At 45.9% G+C, this 24,135-nt stretch overlaps 1 protein-coding gene across 1 annotated transcript in view; it reads left to right on the top strand.

The window, feature by feature from the left end:
• The window catches only part of LOC107109232 (T-lymphocyte activation antigen CD80-like), a 22,419-nt gene extending 9,612 nt beyond the window's left edge, over positions 1–12,807 (top strand). The window contains exons 4-6 of the mRNA XM_015409802.1: positions 5,239–5,262; positions 6,751–6,903; positions 12,504–12,807. Coding sequence (XP_015265288.1) covers positions 5,239–5,262; positions 6,751–6,903; positions 12,504–12,529 — 203 coding nt within the window. The 3' untranslated portion in view covers positions 12,530–12,807. The remainder of the gene's footprint in view (positions 1–5,238; positions 5,263–6,750; positions 6,904–12,503) is intronic.
• Positions 12,808–24,135: the final 11,328 nt, after the last annotated feature.

Here is a 24,135-nt window from a genome sequence, read left to right as displayed (position 1 = left end):
AGAACTCTCAGCTATTGAGAGCAGTTTGTGTTAATGAAATGACTGGAACAATGATTAGAAAAGAACCAAGGGAGAGCCATTTTATTTGTTAGGTTATATATTGAGACAGTTATATCACGCCTTTTCCTTACTGACTTACAGTTTATAATTAGGTCAGCAGCTCAAACCTCATTGAACGCCCTGTTGGATAAAACAGCGATATTGTGCCTCCTGAAACATATTCAAGGATGGCAACCCCTCCATCTCCACAGGGAGTCTGTTACATTACATAACAGGCTGTACTAGGTGCCAGGGGAGCTTAAGTGGGGGCAGTAATTAAAGGTGGCCACAGAGAAATGTAATTTCCATGTGGAGGCAAATGGAAAGAGGGCCCCCTTCAGATGTTTATTACTTGTTTTATTTAAAACATTTTTATGCTGCCTTTCCCCTCAGTTCAGGGTACCCAAGGTGATAAACAGTCAAAATATTAAACCAAATTTTAACAAAACACGAACACATTGAGGCATACACATAAACATAAACACTAAACAAAACAGGGGGGGGGAAACTTCACCCACTGGTTGAAGACAGTGATAGAAGGGGGCAAATATCTCTCTAAGGATGGAATTCCATAATTTCAGTGCAACGACTGAGGAGACACAATTTCAGGCCCATTCTCAGGTTGTGCCTTGCTACCCGTTCAACCTCAGGTGGTGGGGGTACCTAAAGCAGGGCCTCCGATGTTGACGTATTGGTCAGATAAGTTCATATCGGAGTAGATATGCCAGCCCTTAGCCATATAGGGCTTTAAAGGTCAAACACTAGCACCTTGAATTGGGTCTGAAGAGAACTTGTCAACCAGTGTAGATGGAACAAGACTAGAGTGATATGGTCTCTCCAACCATTCTAGTCTCTGTCCTCCAATAATCCTGTCTTCTGACTCAACAAGCTGAAAGGTCTCTTGAACCACTCCAGTCTCAGTCTTCCAATAATCCTGTACTCAGACTCAGCAAGCTGAAAGGTATCCCAAACATCTGGACGAGCTGGCAGCCTGGCACCATCTGATCCTGTCACTACTAATGTAGAGTCCAAATTGGTATGGATGCAAGAGATTTTGCCGCCAGTGTCAAGCAATCCACTTCTTCCTGCAGGCCAGGTCCCAGTGGGCCACTGAGGCCCCAGAAGAGTTCCACGAGCCTGCACTGTGCAAAAACAATGGTGGTGAAGAAGCGTTTCTTTGCTGTTATCACCTCTGTGGAGTAGGCTTTAAAATAAGCTCTAGCCTCAGATTCATCACAAGTCTTTCTCCACTGCTGCTCTAGCCATCTGCCATGTCACTTCATAGCCCCTCAGTAAACCAATGGCAACACATGTGTCCCAGACTATGAAAGCCTTTTATAGCCTGTACCTTGAATTTGTTGTTTATTTATGTCCCACCTTTCAATTTAAAAGAAGAGACTGGATTTATACCCTACCCTTCACTCGGAGTCTCAGAGCGACTTACAAACCCCTTTCCCTTACCATCCCCACAACAGACACCCTGTGAGGTAGGTGGGGCTGAGAGAGCTCTGACAGAAACTGCTCTTTCAAGAACACCTCTGACAGAACTATGGCTTGCCCAAAGTCATCCAGCAGCTGCAAGTGGAGGAGTGGGGAATCAAACCTAGTTCTCCCAGATTAGAGTCTGCGCACTTAACCACTACACCAGACCTTAAAAATAAATGGCAATGGCAGTTTACAATAAAATCCATACACAACAGTTAAAAATAAATAATTAACAACACAAACAAACTGGCAGCCAGTGGTAGCTGTTTTAAAATTGGCAAGATAAGTTTTTGGGTAGACCTTGATATTAGGAGGGTTCCTCCATTCTTAGCCAGTTGAAATTTCTGGGTTGTCTTGAAAAGCAGTCTCACGTAATAGGCCAGCCACCAGATTACAAAAGAATGGATTAGGATGGCCAGCCTAAAAGGACAGTGTTAGCAAACCAAATGCAGGTTATAGAAGACACTCTTGGCCACTATGTCAGCTTGCTTTTCCAATGGCAAAGTTAGGCCCATTAACACCTCAAGCTCCTAACCTGTTCTGTAGAAACTAACTTATCTCCATCCAAAACAAGTGGGTCCATTCCCTTCAAAAAAGCAGGCTTTGTAACTAGCATCACTTTGTTTTGTCTGGTTTAAGCATCAGGTTGGTCCACCTTGGCCACTGGAACACAGCCTCAAAGCCTTCGTTTGAGATATTTGGTGAGATATATATATACGCACACACATATACCATGAAAAACAGAAATGGGTGTCATGTGCATACTGATGACACCCAACCCCAAAGCTCTGGATGATAAAGATAGATAACAGATATAGACACTGATCGATTGATTGAAGAGCATGACTCTTAAAGCACTCCATAAGAGTTGACTCTGCACCTCCAGAGGCAATTTCCTATGTCCGATCACACAGAAAAGACTGAAATCACCAAAGGACTACTCCTCCAATACCAACTCCATCTTCCAACTTATGAATAAGTATAGTCAACTGTATCAAAGGCACTGGTGGTTCTAAGAATAACAACAGGGATTATTGTGCTCTGTCCAGGGGCATATTGGCCATTAAAACCACTGGGAAAATTACAGCCTGGTCCCCCCCCCCGGGCACCACAGCCCAAAATGTGGGGTGGGCACAAGACCCCACTGCTGCAAGCCCGAGCTGTGGAAAAGGAGAGGCCTGGCTTAGACTCACCCTGCCCAGTGCAGGGGTGGCCCTGGCCATGACGCTGTAAGGGGCACATGTTGGCTTGACATGCTTTCCCCCCTTCCTTTGGGGGTGGGGTGAAGTAGGAGGAAAGCACTTTACCAGGGCCATTTCCCCTGCCTCAATCCACCTCTGAGTCTGTCCCACTTTAAATGAAAATCATTCACCAGACTGGCACCAGTACTACCAGAGTCAGACCCATGTTGATTCCCAAACCAGGCCTGATTGAAATGGATCAAGGGGAAATCTGTCATTCAGGACCCGCCGGTGCTTCTGTACCACCACATACTCTAACTCATTGCCCAGGAAAGATGAATTGGAGACTGTATCCTTAGGAGACCTTAGTCAGGGGTGGGGGGGGGCCTTCTTGAGCAAAACTGCTATAATTGCCTCCAGATACTTGTGGGAAACCCCACTGTGAAGCCAAGTCTCCAATACTTTTTCCTGGCATGATTTTATAAGCCAAGATGCGCCCCCTTACCCCTTTATAAGCCAAGATGTGCCCCCTTGCCCAGTTGGTCCGGAGGTATGCAGATAACACCCAGCTCTATCTGATATTGGAAGGCCATCCGTCCTTTGGAGGCTGTGGCTGGATGGTTGCAGCAGATTCGGTTGAAGCTAAATCCATCGAAGACGGAGGTCCTGTACCTGAGTCGGAAGGGAGGGGATATGGGTATCAGGCTCCCCACACTGGAAGTGGCATCTTTGGTGCCGGCCCAGACGGTGAGGAGTCTGGAAGTGACACTGGATGCCTCTCTTTCGATGGAGGCTCAGTTTACTGTAGCTGCCCGATCTGCCTTTTCCCATCTTCGGCAGATTAGGTTGCTGAAACTCTATCTCTCCCCCCAAGACTTGGCTACAGTGACCCATGCAATGGTCACTTCCAGGCTTCACTACTGTAATTTGCTCTACACAGGCATACCCTTGAGGCTGACCCGGAAATTACAGCTGGTGCAAAATGCAGCGGCACACCTGCTAACAGCGACGCCTATGTGGACTCACATTTGGCAGGTCCTCCGCTAATTGCATTGGTTACCAGTAGAGTTCTGTATCTGCTTCAATGTGTTGGTAATAATCTTTAAATTATTTATTTATCTATTTATTTATTTATTAGATTTATATCCCGCCCTCCCCAAACGGGCTCAGGGCAGCTAACAAAAGAGGCATATGCCATAATTGAACAGCTAAAAACAGTATAAAACAATCCCTCCCACCAAAGTGCCGGTGCTCTTGATATTAGTTGTTATCGGTCCAAGATGGGGTTCCGTTGACCAGCCTAACCCGTCAGCATAAGTTCAGGAATCTATTACTATCGTCCCTTAATGACCAGCTCTTTAGGTCATCTGGTCGTCTTCCCAGGGCCAGCTCACATCCAGATCGAATCCACTGTCGGAGATGGCAGCTTGGTGGTGGTCCAGTGGTGGCAGCGGCTCCTATGTGAAAACCTGGCAGAACAGCTCCATCTTGCAGGCAATGCAGAACTGCGCAAGGTCTCGCAGGGCCCGGATCTCCTCTGGGAGCTCATTCTACCAGACAGGAGCCACCACCGAGAAAGCCCTGACCCTGGTTGCGGCCAACTAGATGTCCTTCGGGCCTGGAACAACCAAAAGGTGTTGCGCCCCTGACCGTAGTGCTTACCTGACCGTAGTGCTTTACACGGCCTGGGACCAACCTATCTGAAGGACCACCTCTTCCCATATATGCCCTGAAGGATCAACACCTCCTGGTAGTCCCTGGCCCAAAAGATGTCCGATTTGCCTTGACCAGAGCCAGGGCTTTTTCCGCCCTGGCCCCAGCCTGGTGGAACATGCTCCCCATTGAGATCAGGGCCCCGTGGGAATTATTTCAATTCCGCAGGGCCTGCAAGACGGAGCTGTTCCACCAGGCCTTTGGCTGAGGCAACAGACGTCCATATATGGCCTCCCTGAGGTGGTTGTCACTCTGTTAACAACTACTGGCTATTGTCAGGAACCTCCCACAACCAAGGAATTTTGTTTGTTTGTTTTGGTTTTTTGTTATTAGCTGTGACCACCATTTTAATATTCATGAAGATGTTTTAAATTTTAATGTTATTTTATTAACAAAAGTTTTGTATAAATGATGTTGTTACCTGCCCTGAGCCCACTTCTGGGAAGGGCGGACTATAAATGTGAATGAATGAATGAATGAATGAATAAATGATGACAGCAAAGAAAGAATACTTTTGTGCCACTCCTGTATCTGCCAGTGCTGACCGGTAGAAAGAGATGCTGCAAGTGATGTGGTGTCTGCCCCATGGCTATTTTTTCCATGGCTTCCTTCATTTCTTGTTCCTTGGTAAGACTCATAGTTGGTAGTTCCAGTGTAAACAGGCCCCAAGCCACACCGTTGGTGCCAGTGGAAACCTACAAGTGTTGTTGTTATCTTTGTTCAGAAGTTCCTTCCTCATACTATCTTTGCATCACCAGAGTGTCAGATCAGACTGTATGGAAACATATTGTAAACTTATACCACTTTTGTTCTTTTTCAGCAAATGAAAGCCAAAATGCTACTTGTAAGTTGATTTTCATAGTTTATCTCTATCATACATATGCAATATTTGTAAGGAAGGACACGTGTCTATTTTTGTTAATTGTTGCTAGATACTTGGCCTTTCATTCTTGTCTTTTTTCTTAGCTTGCTGCTGACTCCATTCCACTTCTGTTAATTGCCCTGATTTTGGGACAGCCTCCCTAGCACTCCTGTCTCACCTCTATGTTAAGTTTAGGACTATAGTTGCTAGGATAAGCTACTTTTAGGGCTGCCAAATCCCCCCGGGGGGCGTCATGACGTCACTTCCCTGTGACGTGCATGTGGCGCGCGTGTGCTTCGCGCACGCACCGGGAACCGAACTGGAGTCCCCTGCCGGAAGGGTAAGTGCCACTTGGCAACCCTAGCTACTTTCCATATGCTGCCCTATCTCCCCAACATCTTCTGTTGTATCTGAAGTTCAGTGCAGGAAAGTGTGGGAATCAGGCATCTGAGGTGATGGAAGGGGGACTGCTCCTAGTTGTTCCATTCATGTATCAGCTGGAACGGAGAACAGGGAGAGAAGGGAAAATCTCCATAATTCCTCCCTTCCTGCAAATAAAAAACCCTTTATCCTTTCCAGAAACTCAGTGTCTTGGGGTGTAGTCTAAAGGTACAGAATACTGCAACCTTGCCAAAGTTCAGCTAGTCTGTGCCTGGTTAGTATGCGGTTGGGAAACATCACTGCGAACCCTGTGGACAGTTCCTGTGGAGGCAAGGGGGGACATGATTGCTCTCTTGAAGTATTTGAAGGGCTGTCAGAGGAGGGCAGGGAGCAGTAGAGGATAGGACTCACAATAATGGGTTTAAATTAAGGGTGGGAAGGTACCAGCTGGGTATTAGGAAAACCCTTTTTACAGTAAGAGTTGTGCAACAGTGGAATCAGCTACCTAGGGAGGTGGTGAGCTCCCCCTCTCTGGCGGTCTTTAAGCAGCAGCAGGACAAACATTTGTCAGGGATGCTCTAGGCTGATCCTGCATTGAGCAGGGGATTAAACTAGATGGCCTGTATGGCCCCTTCCAACTCTGTGAATCTATGATTCTATATTAATGTAACTCATACCTTTTTTTTAAAAAAAAGGACTTCATATGAGCCTGTTAAAGAAGAAGGTAGAAAGTAGAGCAGTTGCAGGTACCCGGTGCAGGATGGTGTCAGAAAGGCGATGGTAGGAGGTACGGCTTAGTAAATGTTGTGTCTGGTCCCTTATTAACTACATTCACATGCTCATAGAGCATTTAGGGATTGATTTCAAGCCTCCCTTCTAGTACTGCTGTGTGAAAGTTTTTGAAAGTCAGAGGAGATTTCAAAAGAATTATGCAGTCTAATTGGTCCTATGGGAGGCAGCTGAAAAAAACTCCACTGAGTGTGTGGGCAAATGTTCAGCCATGCATTAAGATGCTTGTTGGATTGTGGTCAATGTTTATGTTCCTTTCCATTCTGACTAACAGTGGTTGGTTGGTTTGTTTTTCTTCAGATTTGGAATCACCCACACCCAACCATGATACACATGACAACCAACAACAGATATACGTGATGGTCATGTCTCTTGCAGCTGCTGTTGTGTTTATCACAATCATTATATGGATCCTGACTAAAAGGAAGTGTTCTCTTCACAGAGCATATAATGGTAAGTCAGCAACTTCAGAATGTTAACAAACCTCTGCTAGTTGTGGGGAGGGGGGGAGCAATGACCTTAGTCTGCCAAGGTAGTTAACCCAGGACCTCTGAGCTGGGCTCAGACATCATTTCTCTGGTCCTGGTACAAATGTTGTATGACACTATGCACATGCACATATTCCGTGCACATGCACATATTCCAATTCCGTCTCATCCATACAAACTCATGAGTCATGAAACAAAAAAAAATATTTCTTAGATGGCATAACTAGACCATGTCATATTATGGGCTTGCAGTGCAGGCTGGGCATTCAGGCCCTAGTAATATGACTCTATTTCCTCCTCCCCCACTCACAGCACAGGTCTTTTCTGTGGCAGCAGTATGGCTAGTATTTAGTCTGTAATTGACCGATGTATATGATTTTAAAGTAGGCTTATCCTGTTTCAGGTTGGCAATAAAGCATTGCGCCACATTCCCCAGAAGGGAGATGGCATTTTATACTCATTCATCAGCTGGTCTAGTCTTGATTCTACCTTAAGGTGCTTAAGGTCTCTCGTGTGCATGCTCAGTTTACATTCTATTAGGGACATATGTTGTCTGTCCAGTACTGTGACTGGTCTAATAGTACAGTAAGTCCAGAAGCGAAACTGGTCGAATATTGATATAAAATCCATAATACATATCTCTCAGCAGTGGCAGTGAGATCTGAAAGGCAAGGAGCTTTCTGATCAAACTCCTAACATCGACATATACAACTGGGATCCCAGATAGACCAGTGGGGATGGGGGTAAGTGACTAGTGTTAGGAGGGAGGTGTGTAATATAGATATAATGCACCCCTTCCAGTTCTCTCCCTCAGAGGCTAGATTTTTCCCTCTCTTTCTCTGGCTCTTCACTGACTAAGCAGCCTTGGTAATATGTTTTATTTTCCCCTGAAGAAACTTTGGCTATCCCACCCTTTGAGTAAGATATATTTTGATTATTTGCTCAGCCCAAGACCCTGACAGAAGGGATAGGATCGGTCTTTAACTTAAAGCCTTGGAAATGGCACTTGAGACACTTTTGAAATTAAAAAATAACAAAAGGTTTTATTTAACATCAAAGGGAAAGGTCAGGTGAAATAAGGGGTTGAAATTATTGAGGTAAAACTAGTACAAGCACAGACTTTTGATCTTATATATTAGGCTAGTGAGAGGTTCTTAATTCATTCACATTTACTTAGATCTTTATATTGAAAGGCTTTTGTTCCAGTGTTTTCCCAAACACTCGAATCACTTTATTTGAGTAAGCACTGACTCTTTAGAAGAAGAGTTTAGATTTATACCCCGCCCTTCACTACCCAAAGGTGTTTCAGAGCGGCTTACAAACTCCTTTCCCTTCCCCTCCCCACAACAGACACCTTGTGAGATAGGTGGGGCTGAGAGAGCTCTTGACAGAAACTGCTCTTTTTCAAGAACAGTTCTTATCAGCACTACGGCTTTCCCAAGGTCATCCAGCCAGGTGCAAATGGAGGAGTGGGGAATCAAACCCGGTTCTCCCAGATTAGAGTCCGCACACTTAACCATTACACCAAACTAGCTCTCTTTAGGTGCCCAGCTGGCTGGTACCCTCTTCCGAGTACCCAAACCCCTTCTCTTGGAATACCAGTACTCTCCTTGAGTTGTTCACTGGCTTTTAAGGTCTCTACAGGCAGTTTCTAATCACACCAGACCAGAGATTTCTGTACGCCTTGGAGATAACTCTTGCTGTTTTGCTTGGTAGGGAATCTTCTTCTCGTTCTAGCACAGAAGTGTCAAACATAAGGCTGGGGGCTGGAACTGGCCCATACAAGTCTGTTATCTGGCCCACAAGCAAGGAAGAGGAGGGTGGTGGCAGTAGCAGCAAGAGCAACAAAAAGACCCGCATTGGGTTGGCTGGCTGAAAGGTTCATCTCCTTCCCTCCCCCCCTTCCTCTTCCTCTTGGTTGAGCCAGGCTGTACATGTGTGGCCATTGCCCTCACTCTTCCTCCTGTCAGTGGTGGGGTGGGTCACAACCTGTCTGTCAGTGCATGTTCGCACAGCTCCTTCACTTCAGCAGCAGAACCTGCCTCCTTCGGCTCTATTGCTGCCACCTTCTTCTTCTCCTCTGCCCACCTCTCTTGCTCTTTCTCCACCATGATGTTGGAGAAGCAGCCCTTTGGGAGGAGGGAAAGAAGAATAAGGGGTGAAGAAAGTCATTATGTGTGAAGGTGGTGATAGGGGGAGCTGCTGATTGAAATGGACATTGGGGAAGTGTAGGCATGGGAATGCCAGTGTATCTGGGGGGAGGAGTATAAGGGACTCGAGGGAGGAGCATGCAATGAGGTGTGTGGTGGGAACTGTGCTTGGAAAGCCATGGGAGCAGAGGAGAAATATAGCTGTTGGGGTGAGGGAAGGTGCTGGGTGTTTGTGTTTGGGGGGAGTGGCATGCAAGAGCAGGGGCGTAGTTGGAAGCTAAGATAAAACAGGAGTCTTGAGCAATGCTCCCTCTAAGCTGTGGAATCTTGTGAGCAAAAATTCTACTTTGTGAGCTACAGCCATTAAAGTTGTGAGCAAGCAATTTGGCTACTGCATACATTAGTTTGCTCTGGAGCCATCCTTCCTGAGCTAAGACAAAAATGTGTGAGCCAGAGGTTAAAAAACTGTGAACTAGCTCACACTAACTCAGCTTAGAGGGAACACTTGTCTTGAGCCACCTTGGAGACTTTATGAGATTTTGTTGCACCATTTGTATTATCTAGGCATCTGTACCTTGCTTTTCTCCCCAAATGGGGACCCAAAGCAATTTACAAGTATCCTTCTCCCCTTCTATGTTTTTGTTCTCACAACAACAGAGCAGGGTACGTTAGGCTGCGACAGTGACCGCCCCAAAATCACCCAGCAGCTTCCATGGCAGAGTGGGGCTTGTGAGCCTGGGTCTCCCAGTTGTTAATCCCCATGCTTGAAACTCAGCACCATGGGGTGTATGCTTGTCTTTGTGGAAGGTCAGGTGTCTAAGTGGGACTGAAGTGCAAGGAAAGGAGTGGTCAGTGGCACTTCAGCAGCAGAAACTGCCTCCTTCGGCTCTATTGCTGCCACCTTCTTCTTCTCCTCTGCCCACCTCTCTTGCTCTTTCTCCACCATGATGTTGGAGAAGCAGCCCTTTGGGAGGAGGGAAAGAAGAATAAGGGGTGAAGAAAGTCATTATGTGTGAAGGTGGTGATAGGGGGAGCTGCTGATTGAAATGGACATTGGGGAAGTGTAGGCATGGGAATGCCAGTGTATCTGGGGGGAGGAGTATAAGGGACTCGAGGGAGGAGCATGCAATGAGGTGTGTGGTGGGAACTGTGCTTGGAAAGCCATGGGAGCAGAGGAGAAATATAGCTGTTGGGGTGAGGGAAGGTGCTGGGTGTTTGTGTTTGGGGGGAGTGGCATGCAAGAGCAGGGGCGTAGTTGGAAGCTAAGATAAAACAGGAGTCTTGAGCAATGCTCCCTCTAAGCTGTGGAATCTTGTGAGCAAAAATTCTACTTTGTGAGCTACAGCCATTAAAGTTGTGAGCAAGCAATTTGGCTACTGCATACATTAGTTTGCTCTGGAGCCATCCTTCCTGAGCTAAGACAAAAATGTGTGAGCCAGAGGTTAAAAAACTGTGAACTAGCTCACACTAACTCAGCTTAGAGGGAACACTTGTCTTGAGCCACCTTGGAGACTTTATGAGATTTTGTTGCACCATTTGTATTATCTAGGCATCTGTACCTTGCTTTTCTCCCCAAATGGGGACCCAAAGCAATTTACAAGTATCCTTCTCCCCTTCTATGTTTTTGTTCTCACAACAACAGAGCAGGGTACGTTAGGCTGCGACAGTGACCGCCCCAAAATCACCCAGCAGCTTCCATGGCAGAGTGGGGCTTGTGAACCTGGGTCTCCCAGTTGTTAATCCCCATGCTTGAAACTCAGCACCATGGGGTGTATGCTTGTCTTTGTGGAAGGTCAGGTGTCTAAGTGGGACTGAAGTGCAAGGAAAGGAGTGGTCAGTGGGAGCAGACTTGAGATTTGGAGGAGAGTGGATTTGTGTGGATAAATCACACAGATGTGGTGCGAGAAAAGGGCTGATTTAGGAGTTCTGGTCATTAACAGGCGGCTGGTGAATCCACGGAGGGTTCATGATTTTTGAGGTGGATTGAGCAAATGTTGAGGGGGGTGGCTCCAGTTCTTTGGAGAGTTTATATGATATGTGTACATTTTAGGGTGGACCTCTCTAAGTGGGGAAGAAACCCTGCTTCACACAGAAAAATACTTCCAGGATTGCAGAGGGAAAAGTTGCTGATCTAATGTAGTGGGGAAATGTATTTTCAGGGAGGGAAGAAGACCCCTGGGATTACTTGTGCCAGGGAAGGGGGGAGGGATGGACAGGAAAAGTTTCTCTAAGGTGGGAGGCATTTGCTCAAGGCAGGGATTACACATAGTGAGTTAGCACAGTTGACAAAACGGGACAGTCACACTGCTCCCCCACCTACCAGTGAAAGGATGCCTCAAATAGCAGGTAGGTGGGTGAGCGGTGTGATGCTGTACTGAAGGATAAGCTTTCTGAAGTTTGCATGTTTAATTTCCTAGTCATGCATGAGCCCAATAATTGCCCAGCCTCATTTCCTGAGAACAAACCATTGTTTGTTGTTATGTGGGAAACTTGCCAAAGTATGGACCATTCACAGATTCTCAAAGGATATGCCAACTTTCCATTGCAACTTATGGAAGACTCAGGATAGTGAATTCACAGGAGCTCTTTTCTAATCCATAGATAATGAAAGAGAAGCCTTGCTTGGGGAGATCTCTGCCTAGGGTGCACTCAAACATTATGCCACTTCCTAACTAAATCTGGGATGTTCGCCAGGGTGTATTCAAGGTTATTTTATTATAGTTGCATGAAAACAAAGACTAATGCAAGAATTATTATCAGAGGCTTCACTAATATTGCAAATAATTGTCACTTGTCTTTTGCATTGCACTCTAAGGATGTGCCTATGTGGGGGGAAATATTTTTCATCTCTACAGGAAATGCAGGCTTGTGCAATATTCTCTGATTCTCTCAGCCACATATGATTTTATTTCCATTACTAACAACCTGTCCATTGTGAGGATTTTTTTCTAACTACTTCTGTCATCCTTTGGAAGAATGCTTAGGATTTTTGGAGGGAAGTCCCCAATTTACACACTAGTGAAAAAATGTCTTATTCAATGGTGTGGAAATCCCCAGACATGAATGCTGATGATACTCTGAAATGTGATAGAGAAATTTGCTGAAAACGATATTGGTGGGGCTGGATTATTGCCTATAGACAAACTGTAAGCATGTGATATTCTGTGTAGCAATGGGTAGGACTTAAGTACTTCTCTATTGCTTTCTTCTTGTGGGTAAGAAGTGACAATAGAGATGCACCAATTAAGCTTCAGAGAGGGTGGAGGGGCCCAGCATTGAAATCTTTGCATGCAGAGCCAGTTTTAGTGGCCCCTTTACTGGGATTTCTGCTTTATTTTTTCCATGAAATTGTTCACAGTATTAAGCAATTCTCCTTTTGCTCTTATGTAACCCTTTTTTCGTTTTATCTCTGAAGCTCCTGTTGGCATGGGCATGTCATAGAAAGCTGCCAAGACACTGAGAGACACCGCAGTGCTACTTTTCAAAGACAGTGGCAGATATTTGTGATTGTCTTTCGGCAGAAGAACACAGATTGGAATGAAACTGTGGTGTATTCAATCTGTCAAATGTATGTATGTGAACTCCCTGATTGAATCACCTTGTGAAGCTTCGTCCTGGGCTGGGATCCAAATCCCTAAACTACAATTGGTAGTCCAGGAAGAGCCGACCAATCACCAACATCCAGTTCCCTGAGAGGAAACACTTGTGATTGGACCTTATCCGTGCAACCTCATAGGTTGGTATTGTAAAATAGGGCGTGGCTATATTAGCCGGGAGAGTTTAAAAGAAGAACAGCTTCAATGCTAAAGCTGCTCTGGCTATTCATGTTGATCTGTTTGGAGTTGAGTTACGAGTTGCTGAATAAAGCTGATCTTTTGCTGAATCACTCTCTGACTCGTTTGTTAAGTAGCCAACTTAACAATTGGTGACGAGGATGGGATTTTAAGGCGGGTAGGCAGCCCCGCTTAAAACAATCCCACGACGGACATCAGCGAGCATCGCGCCATGGCCGATCAGTCGCAGGCACCGCCAGATCCGGTGGAAGCGCCTGCAATGATGGCCAATAGCCAGAAGTTCGAGGCATTCGAACCCACAACCGAGGACTGGGACGCTTACCTGACGCGGTTAGAGTTCCACCTCGAAGCGAACGACATCGCGACCAAAGCTAAGAAGCGGGCAACCTTCCTGAGCTCTTGTGGCAAAAGCGTGTTTGACATTGCCTGGTCGCACCAGCGGACATCATGACGGTGCCGTTCAAGGACTTGACGGAGAAGCTGAAAACTCACTTCTCACCTCAGCCGTCAGAGATTGCCTGCCGGCACGCTTTTTATAAAAGAAGCCAGGCAGCCAACAAGCCGGTGGCCGAATATGTGGCAGCGTTGTGCAAGGCTGCACGACCCTGCAACTTCGCGAACATCGAGGAAGCCCTCCGAGATTGGCTGGTGTGCAGCATGAGGGACGAAAGGCCACAACAGTGGTTGTTCACCCGCACCACCCTGACTTGGGCTGTCGCCTACACTGAGGCCGTTGCCGCAGAGGCAGCCGACAAGTCCACCAAAAGAGGTCCGCCAGTGGTTGGCGTCAACAGAGCAGCGTGTTCACCACCAAGCTTCTAGCAACGAGGGCAGTGACGCGGATGAGGACGTCTATGCAGTAAAAGCGGGAGCAGACAAGCAGACCAGAGTGAAGCCTGCAGCCAGCCCAGCGTGCGCCGGTTGTGGCGGAAACCACCCTCGCAATCAATGTTGGACCAAAGACATCGTGTGTCGAGCGTGTGGCAGGCGGGGCCATCTAGCACGAGTCTGCAGATCGTGGAAGAAATCACCGCCAGCATCTTTACCGAGGAACCAGCACAAGCAGCAGTAAGGGAAGCAAGCTGTCAGATGACAACTAGCCTGTCGTCCGCATCGACCGTCCTTCGCACCAGAGGTCAAGGGAAGATTCACGTCACCCTCCTCCTAGACAGTGTTCCGTGCAGCATGGAGGTCGACTCCGGGTCATCAGTTACGGTGATCTGAACGAAAACGTGGCAGCGGCTGTTTCCAACCCGAAGGCGGCGGCGGCTAAAGCCAGCGGACACGAGGGTATCAGATTTTCAGGGAAAGCGTATTCCTCTGGCGGGGAGGGATATGTTCAATGTCGAATTTAAAGGGAAATGTGCTGCATTATCTCTGTTGGTTGCTGAAGGGGACCGGGTTAACCTGCTTGGCCTGCATTGGTTCAAACCCCTGGGTATTGGCATTACAGGTGTGAATACCGTTACTGAAAATAAATGGGCATTGTTGTATGCTAAGTTCCCTGAAGTGTTTGGGGGTGGCCTGGGAAGGTACAAGGGGCCCCCCATCTCGTTTGAACTGGATCCCTCCGTGACCCCGATTTGATTAAAATATTGAAAGGTGCCCATTTCACTCAAACCCCGGATCGAAGCAGAGCTAGACAAGCTAATCAAACGGGGGTGCTTGAGCCAGTACCATTTAGCAGGTGGGAGAATCCCATAATAACACCTGTTAAACCAGACGGTTCTGTGAGGATTTGTGCAGACTATAAATGCACCCTTAATCGTGCATTACAGCAGCACTCATACCCTGTACCCGTCATTAGCCACATCCTGGCGTCTCTGGGGGGAGGAAAAATATTTGCAAAACTTGACATAGCTCAAGCGTACCAGAAGCTGCCAGTGACCAAAGAGGCAGCTGAGGCCCAAACAATAGTCACACACCGAGGGGCCTTCAGGGTAAAGAGACTCCAGTTCGGAGTTAATGTAGCCCCAGGGATTTTTCAAGGTCTCATGGAAGGGTTACTCCGAGGGGTGCCTGGCACTGTTCCATATTTTGATGACGTACTGATTGCAGGAGGGTCAGACCAAGAGCTTATGGAACGAGTGAGAACAGTGCTGGAGCGGTTTAAGTCTGTTGGTCTAAAGGTAAAGCAGTCAAAGTGCCTTGTGGGGGTCCCGAGTGTAGAGTTTTTGGGGTTTTGAATTGACAAAAGTGGTGTCCACCCCACAGAGGACAAAGTGGCGGCGGTGCTCCGTGACCCCTAAACAAAAAAGAGTTCCAGTCCTTTTTAGGACTGTTAAATTTCTATCACGCCTTCCTGCCACACAAAGCGTCAGTGGCAGTGCCTTTGCATGCACTCCTACACAAGGACACAAAATGGAAATGGGGCTCTGAACACAAGCAGGCGTTCAAGGGAGTCAAAGCCTTGTTGTTGTCTAATGCAGTGTTGATGCATTATGACGAGCAGAAGGTGCTAGTGCTCGCAGCGGATGCATCTCCGTTTGGGGTGGGGGCGGTCCTTAGCCACCTAATGCCGGACGGCAGTGAAGCCCCAATTGCGTTCTATTCAAAGTCGTTATCTGCAGCGGAAAAGAATTACACTCAAATTGATAAGGAGGGTCTGGCACTGGTATCAGCGGTAAAGAAATTCCATGATTTTTTGTATGGGTGGAAGTTTCTCTTAGTGACGGATCACAAACCGCTGTTGGGAATCTTTGCCCCGGACCGGCAAATCCCAAATATCCTGTCTCCCCGCATGTTGCAGTGGGCGATTTTCCTCACCGCATATGATTATGACTTTGAACACCAGCCGGGCAAGGCGATTGGACACGCGGACGCCCTCAGTCGCTGCCCTCTACCCGGCCAGGACTTGGACCCTGCTCCAGCTAGCACGGTGCTAGCCATCGACGAACTGCCTCAGGCCTTGATCTCCTCCATGGACATTGCTGCTGCGACAGCTAAGGACAATGTACTTGCCCGCGTTTTAAACTGGGTGTGGAGGGGGTGGCCGGCAGGGAATGGGGAGCAGGAGTTCAAACCGTTCCATGCGCGCCAAAACAAGCTGTATCAAAGGGATGTGTACTTCGGGGGAACCGGGTGGTGGTGCCCAACAAGCTCAGAGAGAAGGTCCTGGAATCCCTTCATGAAGGCCATCTCGGTATGGTACATATGAAGGCACTGGCACGGGGGTATGTTTGGTGGGCCGGTTTAGACGCTGATATCGAAGAGTGGGTAAGAGTTTGTATGCCCTGTCAACAGGCCAGGCCCGAGCCTCCTACCGCTACACCGCAGAGATGGGAATCTGCAGGGAAGCCATGGTCCAGGCTTCACCTAGATTTTGCGGGGCCTATGCAGGGACAAATGTTTCTTTTAGTTGTTGGCGTGTACTCGAAGTGGTTTGAGGTTGCACACATGCACTCTACCTCTTCGATCGCCGTCATCAACGTCCTACGCTGTCTGTTTTCAACCCACGGGCTACCGGAGGTGCTGGTGAGCGACAACGGGGCTCAGTTCACCTCTAGGGTTCGCTCAGTTCCTAACTGACAACGGGATTAGGCACCTGACATCAGCTCCCTTTCACCTAGCCTCTAACTGCCAAGCTGAGAGAATGGTCAGGACAACCAAGGAAGCCCTAGGAAAACTAACGCAGGGCGACTGGGGGGTAAAACTGGCCTCAATTCTGTGTGTCCAGATTTTTTTGCTCAATTCTGTTGCACCAGCATGTTACCCCTTGCTCTTCCACAGGCCGCAGCCCAGCCGAGCTGCTGATGGGGTGCCGCCTCACCACCTTGTTAGATCGTTTGCACCCAGATCTTAATGATCTGAGGCCCCAGCAGCAGAGTGCACTTGCAAAAGTTCGCACTTATGAAAAGGTGACAAAGTGTTTGTGAGAAATTACGCAGAGGGTCATTTATGGCTTCCAGTCATAGTGGGGGAGGTAATTGGTTCACGCATGTACGTGGTAGAGCTTGCAAACAGACGCAAGTGGCAACGCCACATAGACCAGCTTAGGCAGTGGTGGGCGAAGGAAAGCCTAGACTCCCAGCCGGCTGCGTCTTCCGAACCTTAGGACCAACCCCAACCTCCGACCAGGGAGGTTAGTACTGCACTGGCCAGTACTGTCCCCGAAGCAGGGCAGACCCCTACCTTCGAGGCTGCAACCCCAGACCCAGAGGTACCTGACTCTGAAAACCATGAGTCAAGCAGGGCCCCCCCCAAGTTGAGCTGTGTCCTGAGCCTGCACAGCTACGCAGGTCTCAGCCGGTGCGCCGAGAACCAACGTACTTAAATGACTACGAATGCTGATATGTGTCTTTACTTAGGGGGGAGGAATTTGTGATGTATTCAATCTGTCAAATGTATGTATGTGAACTCCCTGATTGAATCACCATGTGAAGCTTCGTCCTGGGCTGGGATCCAAATCCCTAAACTACAATTGGTAGCCCAGGAAGAGCCGACCAATCACCAACATCCAGTTCCCTGAGAGGGAACACTTGTGATTGGACCTTATCCGTGCAACCACATAGGTTGGTATTGTAAAATAGGGCGTGGCTATATTAGCCGGGAGAGTTTAAAAGAAGAACAGCTTCAATGCTAAAGCTGTTCTGGCTATTCATGTTGATCTGTTTGGAGTTCAGTTACGAGTTGCTCAATAAAGCTGATCTTTTGCTGAATCACTCTCTGACTCGTTTGTTAAGTAGCTGACTTAACAGAAACACCTAGATCTGGTCTTGGGCACAGTGAACTGTTAGTAATATTTGCCCTTCTGTTGGTGAAATTCACAGTTCTGCCCATTGAATGACAGAAAAGTAAAGACAATACTTGTGTGTTAAATCCTGTGAAAGACAGCAAGGAGGATACCCTTCCTTGGGTAGAGACGAAGGCAGATACAGAAAGTAAGTCAGCACAAAGACACAGAGGAGCTGTTGGAAGGCAGCTTTGCTCGTTACATCTCTGTATGGAAGGTATGTGTACTGCGTGTATAGACTGACACAGATGTTGGTGCAGGGCTCATATGACCAAGAATCCTTTATCAGGCATAAGGTGGCTTTCTGCATGTCCCCTCACAGAGCTGGAGCTTGTGCTCTGTATCCTGCAGGAATTGTGTATGCAACGCCTTGCCCTTATCTGGACCTTTAGTTCAAATGTGGATGCAACAAGAGTAGAAGGAGGATTCTTGGGTGGAAGCTGCTCTTGAGCCTAAAGTCTGGTGGTGGAGTAGAGAAGCAGGATCTCCTGAGTGAAGCTTCTATGGTGGAATCATGTGTTTGTGAGTGTGTGTGTGAGAGGGGGGGAAGGAGTACTCAGCATTGGTCTGAGTGATGCTTCTATGGAGCAGTCTCCCCCCCCACACACACACACACTGGGACAGGTGCCCACTTAAGAGAGAATGGGCATGTCCTTCTGGCACTGCTAAAATAGAGATGGACAGGCTTGATTATCACTTGGAAATATGGCTGCTCTGTCAGCTCTTGCTAGAGACTTTTTCTTACGGGTCCTGAGCTGTTAGTTGCTGTTTGAGTATCTGGCATTCAACACACACAGTTGTTGTAATGTATTGAAATGCTTACATGAATCGCTGCATTCACTCCCCATGTAAAGCTTCGAGCCACGCAAGGCTCCTCCGGCCTGCTTTACTATTGGTTGCTCCACAACAGCGACCAATCAGAACTGTACCAGCTCCCTGAGAGGGAAAGACTCTCGTTGGACCTTATCTCATCAACCTCATTGGTTGCTTACTGTAAATAGGCGTGGCTATGTTAGCCCGGGAATGTTTAAAAGGAGCCTAGCTCCCAATGTTAATCTGTTCTGGTTATGAATGCGTTTGAGTGCTTGTTCGTTACTTCAATAAAGCTGATTCACTTTGCTGAAATCACTCTCCAGACCTTTGTTAGCGGCGATCTAACAGTTGTTCCCACCTGAGAAGAGATTCACATTACTATCTGCCTGTCCTGCAGCTACCAGAAAACTGGAAAACAATTGGCTGAATTGTTACCCTGTTTTATTTTTCGGAGATGAACCAAGAGCATGACTGTGCCAGGTTCCGTTTTGATATCAGTAATAACAGCACATATAAGGTTTGTTTCAAAAGCACCATTATAATCAGAGGAGGTAGAAAGCCAGAAAGTGATTACAGTTGTGGAGCATTTTCCACTGACATTTCACAAACAGTGTTAATGGATGGTTGTCTCACTTCCGTGTAACCACAATGTCTAAACAAGATGATGTGCAGGATTACAAATTGAGATAGTAAATTAAAGACCGTGCCAAGATTATCTACATAGGTGATGCATGTTTTCAGGTCTTGAATATAAGAAGGAAGCAAAATGAAAGCCTGCATGGTTAATGTGTCAGATTGTGACTCTATAGACCCAGTCCTGTCATAAAGCTCATTAGGTTACCTTAAGGAGTCACTCTCTTCACCAGCCTCACTGCACTGATGTGAAGATAAAATAGGGGATGGAGGGGGCATATATGTTGCCATGAACTCCTTTGCAGAGCAAGCTAAGAAAAATGCAATTATTAATAAAGATAACTTCAGTGCAAGGATCAGCCCTGTGTACACATCCATCTGTTTACAGCTCTATTAAAGGAAGTGGAAAGTACAATGTGCATTCTTAGAATGAATGTAAAGGTCCAGATTCATAACTATTGATGATTTTGTGTTGCTGATATACCAGCTCCAGGACCGGGAGACTGATGGAAAAGATAAGGAGAAGATATAAAGTGCAGCAAACAGATGAGATGGTCAGAGTAGATCAGTTTGCTGAACAGTACATGCAGTATTTGTAAACTCAGAAGGGGTCAGTTTTTAATTCTGGCTGTACTTAGATCATGATTGCATTTGCCTGGCTTATTTTCAGATACTGAAGCTGGCCAGTTCTTTGATTTTCAACTAAAATCACAGGATTCTCAAGACATCTTTGGGGTAGGGATTGGTCTTCATTAATCAATGCAGTTGCATTTTTGGCATGTTTTGTACACATACCCCAACAAACTTCTGAAATGGTCCAGCTGGAACTCCTGCATTCCTTTACTTCAGCTCTCACAGTACTCCATTAATGTTCTTGCTACAAACTATCATGCAGCTCAGTTTTAAACATTTGGAAGTAATTATGTGCCTGAAAGTTCTATTCCAAAAATGGGTGCTTGAGAACTCAGCTACTGTACACACGGGAAAGGAAGGCGGCATAGTATAGGCTGACTTCATCAGATCTTAGAACCTAAGCATTGAGTTGGTAGTTGACAAGGAGTCTGCCAAGGAAGACTCTGCAGAGGAAGGCTACAGCAAACCACCTCTGCTTCTCAACAGTCTTGAAAGCCCTTTGCTGGGGTCACCATGAGTCAGCTGTGCCTTGATAGCACTTTGCATGCATGCACACACACTCACAGACACTGCACATACGTGTTCTCCAAATATGCAATAATTAGGTTATGCTAATGTTATATTTACTTTCAAAGTGCACCTGTGGGAGAAAATTGGGTCTTAGAAATGAAAGATTTTTTTTCTTTGCCTCCTAAACTACTGTTGTTTGTTACCACCCTAACTGGTTAATCTGTGAGCTGTGAATTGTTCTGTAATATGAATGCGATGGATAATGTAGTCAATTTTTTTCCAGATAAACTTTGTTCTGGTTGTTGTGTCTTGCCATTGACATGTAATGTAAAGCTTGAAACCTCAGCCGGATTCTAATCTGGAACAACACCATTGGCTGAAGCGTGTTATGTAACCAATGAAATGTAAGAGTCTGTGCTGGAGGGAAGACAAATGATTGGATGTTATCTTTACAATGTGATTGGATATTAACTATGAGAAGGCGTGGCTACCCCAGCCCGGGAGAGTTTAAAAGGAGCTGTGCTCCACTGTTGTTTTGTGGTGTGTCGTCAGATGTTGTGTGATCTTGGAAGTTCTCGTTCTTTAATAAAGCTGAATCATTACTTACTTCGTTGTTGAGTTGCATACTTAACACTGGTTTTGTCTAACCTTGTCATAGAATGGGACTGATACCCAGAGACAGCTGTGTGATCCCTTCTGTCAAAATGGCAGATTTAGGAGTAATGTGAAAAAGACAAAATGGCAGATTTAGGAGTAATGTGAATGTTTATCAGATGCTGGCAAAGCAGAAATGACAGGAAGTTCTGCCTCTGATGTAAGATGCACATAAGAATCTCCAGTGATAATCACTGGAATTAATGTTAATTGTATACCTGCTTTCTCTAGTACCTGATGCAGTGTGAAAATCAGGACCTGTGGATCTCGCCCCAAGGAAGATATCTGAACTCCTGGATTCAACTGGAGCTAAGAGATATCAACAGGGATGAGACTGAGTGAGAAATAAAACTATAAGCAGTAGCTGATGCTTCTTTGAACGTCCAGATATTCCCTTTCAGCTGTACATTTCTAAATAGGACTCTGGTGCCTTCATTAAAGGATTGCTGCAGAATAAAGACCTTGGTCTACAGATTGTCTGTTTGACTTCACCTTCTTCCAATGCTTAACATGAATTTGCACAAGTTTATAGTAAAAATTAGGACCTTGTACATAATTCTGCAGGTGCAGGCACTCACTGGGCTCCTACTTGACATTTTTTGCAGAAAATGTAAGAAGCGTATCTGCTGGTTCATACTGAAATCAAACTCAGTCTCACTATGCAATCCTGTGCAGACTTATTCCAGTCTAAACCCTCTAAAGTCAATACACTTAGGCTGGAGTGACTGTGCATAGGATTGCACTGTGATTCTCTGATTAAGGGATGCTGGTTTGGCACAGGAACATGTGGCCCATCCTACTCTGTTCTTCTTTCAGCTTATTTGATCTCCTTTTAATTGAAGTAAGACTAACTCCACATGTTTCATGTTCCATGATGCAAGCATTAATGTACCTTCAAAATAAAATCAGTGATGATTTCATTATTATGTGGAATTTAGGAATTCAGAAGCAAAACAACTATTTGCTAGTTCAAAAGATCTGAACTACAAACCTAAAACAAATGAAGTTAAGGGCGTTGAGAAACTAGAGTTTTTTAAACAGTTTTCAAAAATGTTTCAGAGCTTAGAAGGTAAACACTCTCACTGTTCTCACAAACAAACAGCTGAAATGTTTATTTGTGGGAGGTTTATGTAAGGATAATTAAGATTCCATAGGGAAAAGGAAGGGAAATAATTTATTCTAACGGCAAGAGATTGTTCAACATGAGAAAGAATCTCCTAATTGCCAAAGCAATTCCGTGGGGCTGGTGGGCTGGCTAGAGAAGTTGTGAGTCTCATTCTCACAGAACAGTATATGAAGGATCCCAATGTAGTCTTCTGTCCAGGAACTGCTGGACTTCATTAAACTATTCTCAGCATCTATTTTCTCTATGAATACAAACCTTTTACCATGGAGTATGTCTTGACAACCTGGCATCCGTATAGCCTTGTCTCAAAACGCACATTGCAGAGCTGGAAAATGTGCAGAAGAGGGCAATCAAGAAAATTAATTAATTGAAGTACCTTTCCTGTAAGGAACGTCTGAAGAATCTTGGGATTTTCAGTTCAGCAAATGGTGACAAAGGGGGGATGTGGTAGAGGTTTATAAAACTATGCACAGAGCAGAAAGGGTGGACAGAGAACACTTTTTCTCCCTTTCCTGAAGTACTAGAACTTAGGGGCATCCAAAAGAAGTTGATGGGCAGTAGATTCAGGACAGATGAAAGGAAATAACTTTACTCAATAAGTAATTAAAATGTTGCATTTGCCGCTGCAGGATGTTGCGATGGCCATAGACTGCTTTAAAAGGATATTAGACAGATTAATGAAGGATAGGCCTACCAGTGGCTACTAGCCGTGGTGACTAAAGGGAACCTCCAGAGGCAGTAAACTTCTGAATACTAGTACCAGGAGGCAACATCAGGGAAAGGCCTTGGCCTTTATGCTATGTTACTGACCTTCCAGAGTAACTGGTTGGTTATTGTGTTGAACAGGAAGCTGGACAAGATAGACCACTGGTCTGATCCAGCAGGGATGTTCATACGTGTCGCCAGGTGGTAAGGAGGACCACTGTTACTCCTTTGCTGGATACCTGATAGATGTTGAAGTGCAGTAAGGGCTGATCCAGCAGGGATGTTCATACATGTTGCCAGGTGGTAAGGAGGACCACCATTACTCCTTTGCTGTATACCTGATAGATGTTGAAGTGCAGTAAGACTCTTATCACTTAATAGGACAATAAAGATGACTTCCTTATCAGTCTTCAGCCATTTTCCAATTCTAGTTGTATAATCAAGAACATTTTGAATTGTGTCCAAGCGTCAGTGTTCAGAACCACTGGATTTTAAATTATACTGGAGAGTTCTAGTAATTTGTCAAAACTATGTTCCCACTCACATGCGAACAAGCAACCCATATTTTAAATTTTTTAGGTTAAGAGGCAGAGGTCAGTATCTCTTCCAGCAGTATTTATCCATTTGGGAGTTTATTCCTCTGGGTGACCCACTCTCTGTCTTTATGAACTCTTGACTCTATAAAATGGTCTCTGCTCAACAGGGATACGTGCCAATTTCTGAAGAAATGTTCTTTGTCTGCAGTTTTGTTCATATTTAAAGACAACAGCACTGGGTGCTTGTTTCTGGACTTAACTCAGGGTGCTCGCTCTTACCTTTAAAGCCCTTCATAACCTACATAGCTAAAGTACTACCTCTCTCTGTATGAACCAGCTGTGTTTCCTGCACCTACCCCCTTTCATGTAATAGATTCTGCTTCTATTCATTTTGGGACCTTTTTCACTGCTGCAATGTGTTACGGAGTACAGACCAGCCTTCCTGAGGCAGTGCGTAAGACAATTGCTGCCAAGCTTCCACAAGCCATCATCTTCCAATCAGTTCTGCCTTTGAGATGGTTTGGTTAAATAGTTTTTCCCTAGGAAATCAGCAAACAAATGCTATAAACTGTAACTTCTGTATTTGTTGAAGTGAGCGACTCTGTGTGCCTGGACATTGGGAGGTGCTACATCACTCAAAGTGTGTATAAGTATCTCCTTGAATGGGATGCCTTTCTTTGTCTTAACCTGGGAGCTATCCCTCCTCTCTCTCTTTCTCTCTCTCTTCCTTTGTTCTTCACATGGCTTTTCATGGAGCCACATGTCTCTACAGGTTTCTCCTGTAGACACAATGCCCTCATACTTCCATACACATGATGCCAATCTGCTGGCCACTTGTGATACGGAAAGCACTCTTTAGATTAGGTTTCTCTCTCTCCTTTCAACTGTAACCTAAATGTGAACTGAATATA

This window comes from Gekko japonicus, unplaced genomic scaffold (genome assembly GCF_001447785.1).
Source record: "Gekko japonicus isolate JY-2015 unplaced genomic scaffold, Gekko_japonicus_V1.1 scaffold4, whole genome shotgun sequence".
Classification (NCBI taxonomy): Eukaryota; Metazoa; Chordata; class Lepidosauria; order Squamata; family Gekkonidae; genus Gekko; species Gekko japonicus.
This window is presented reverse-complemented; position numbering and strand designations above follow the sequence as displayed.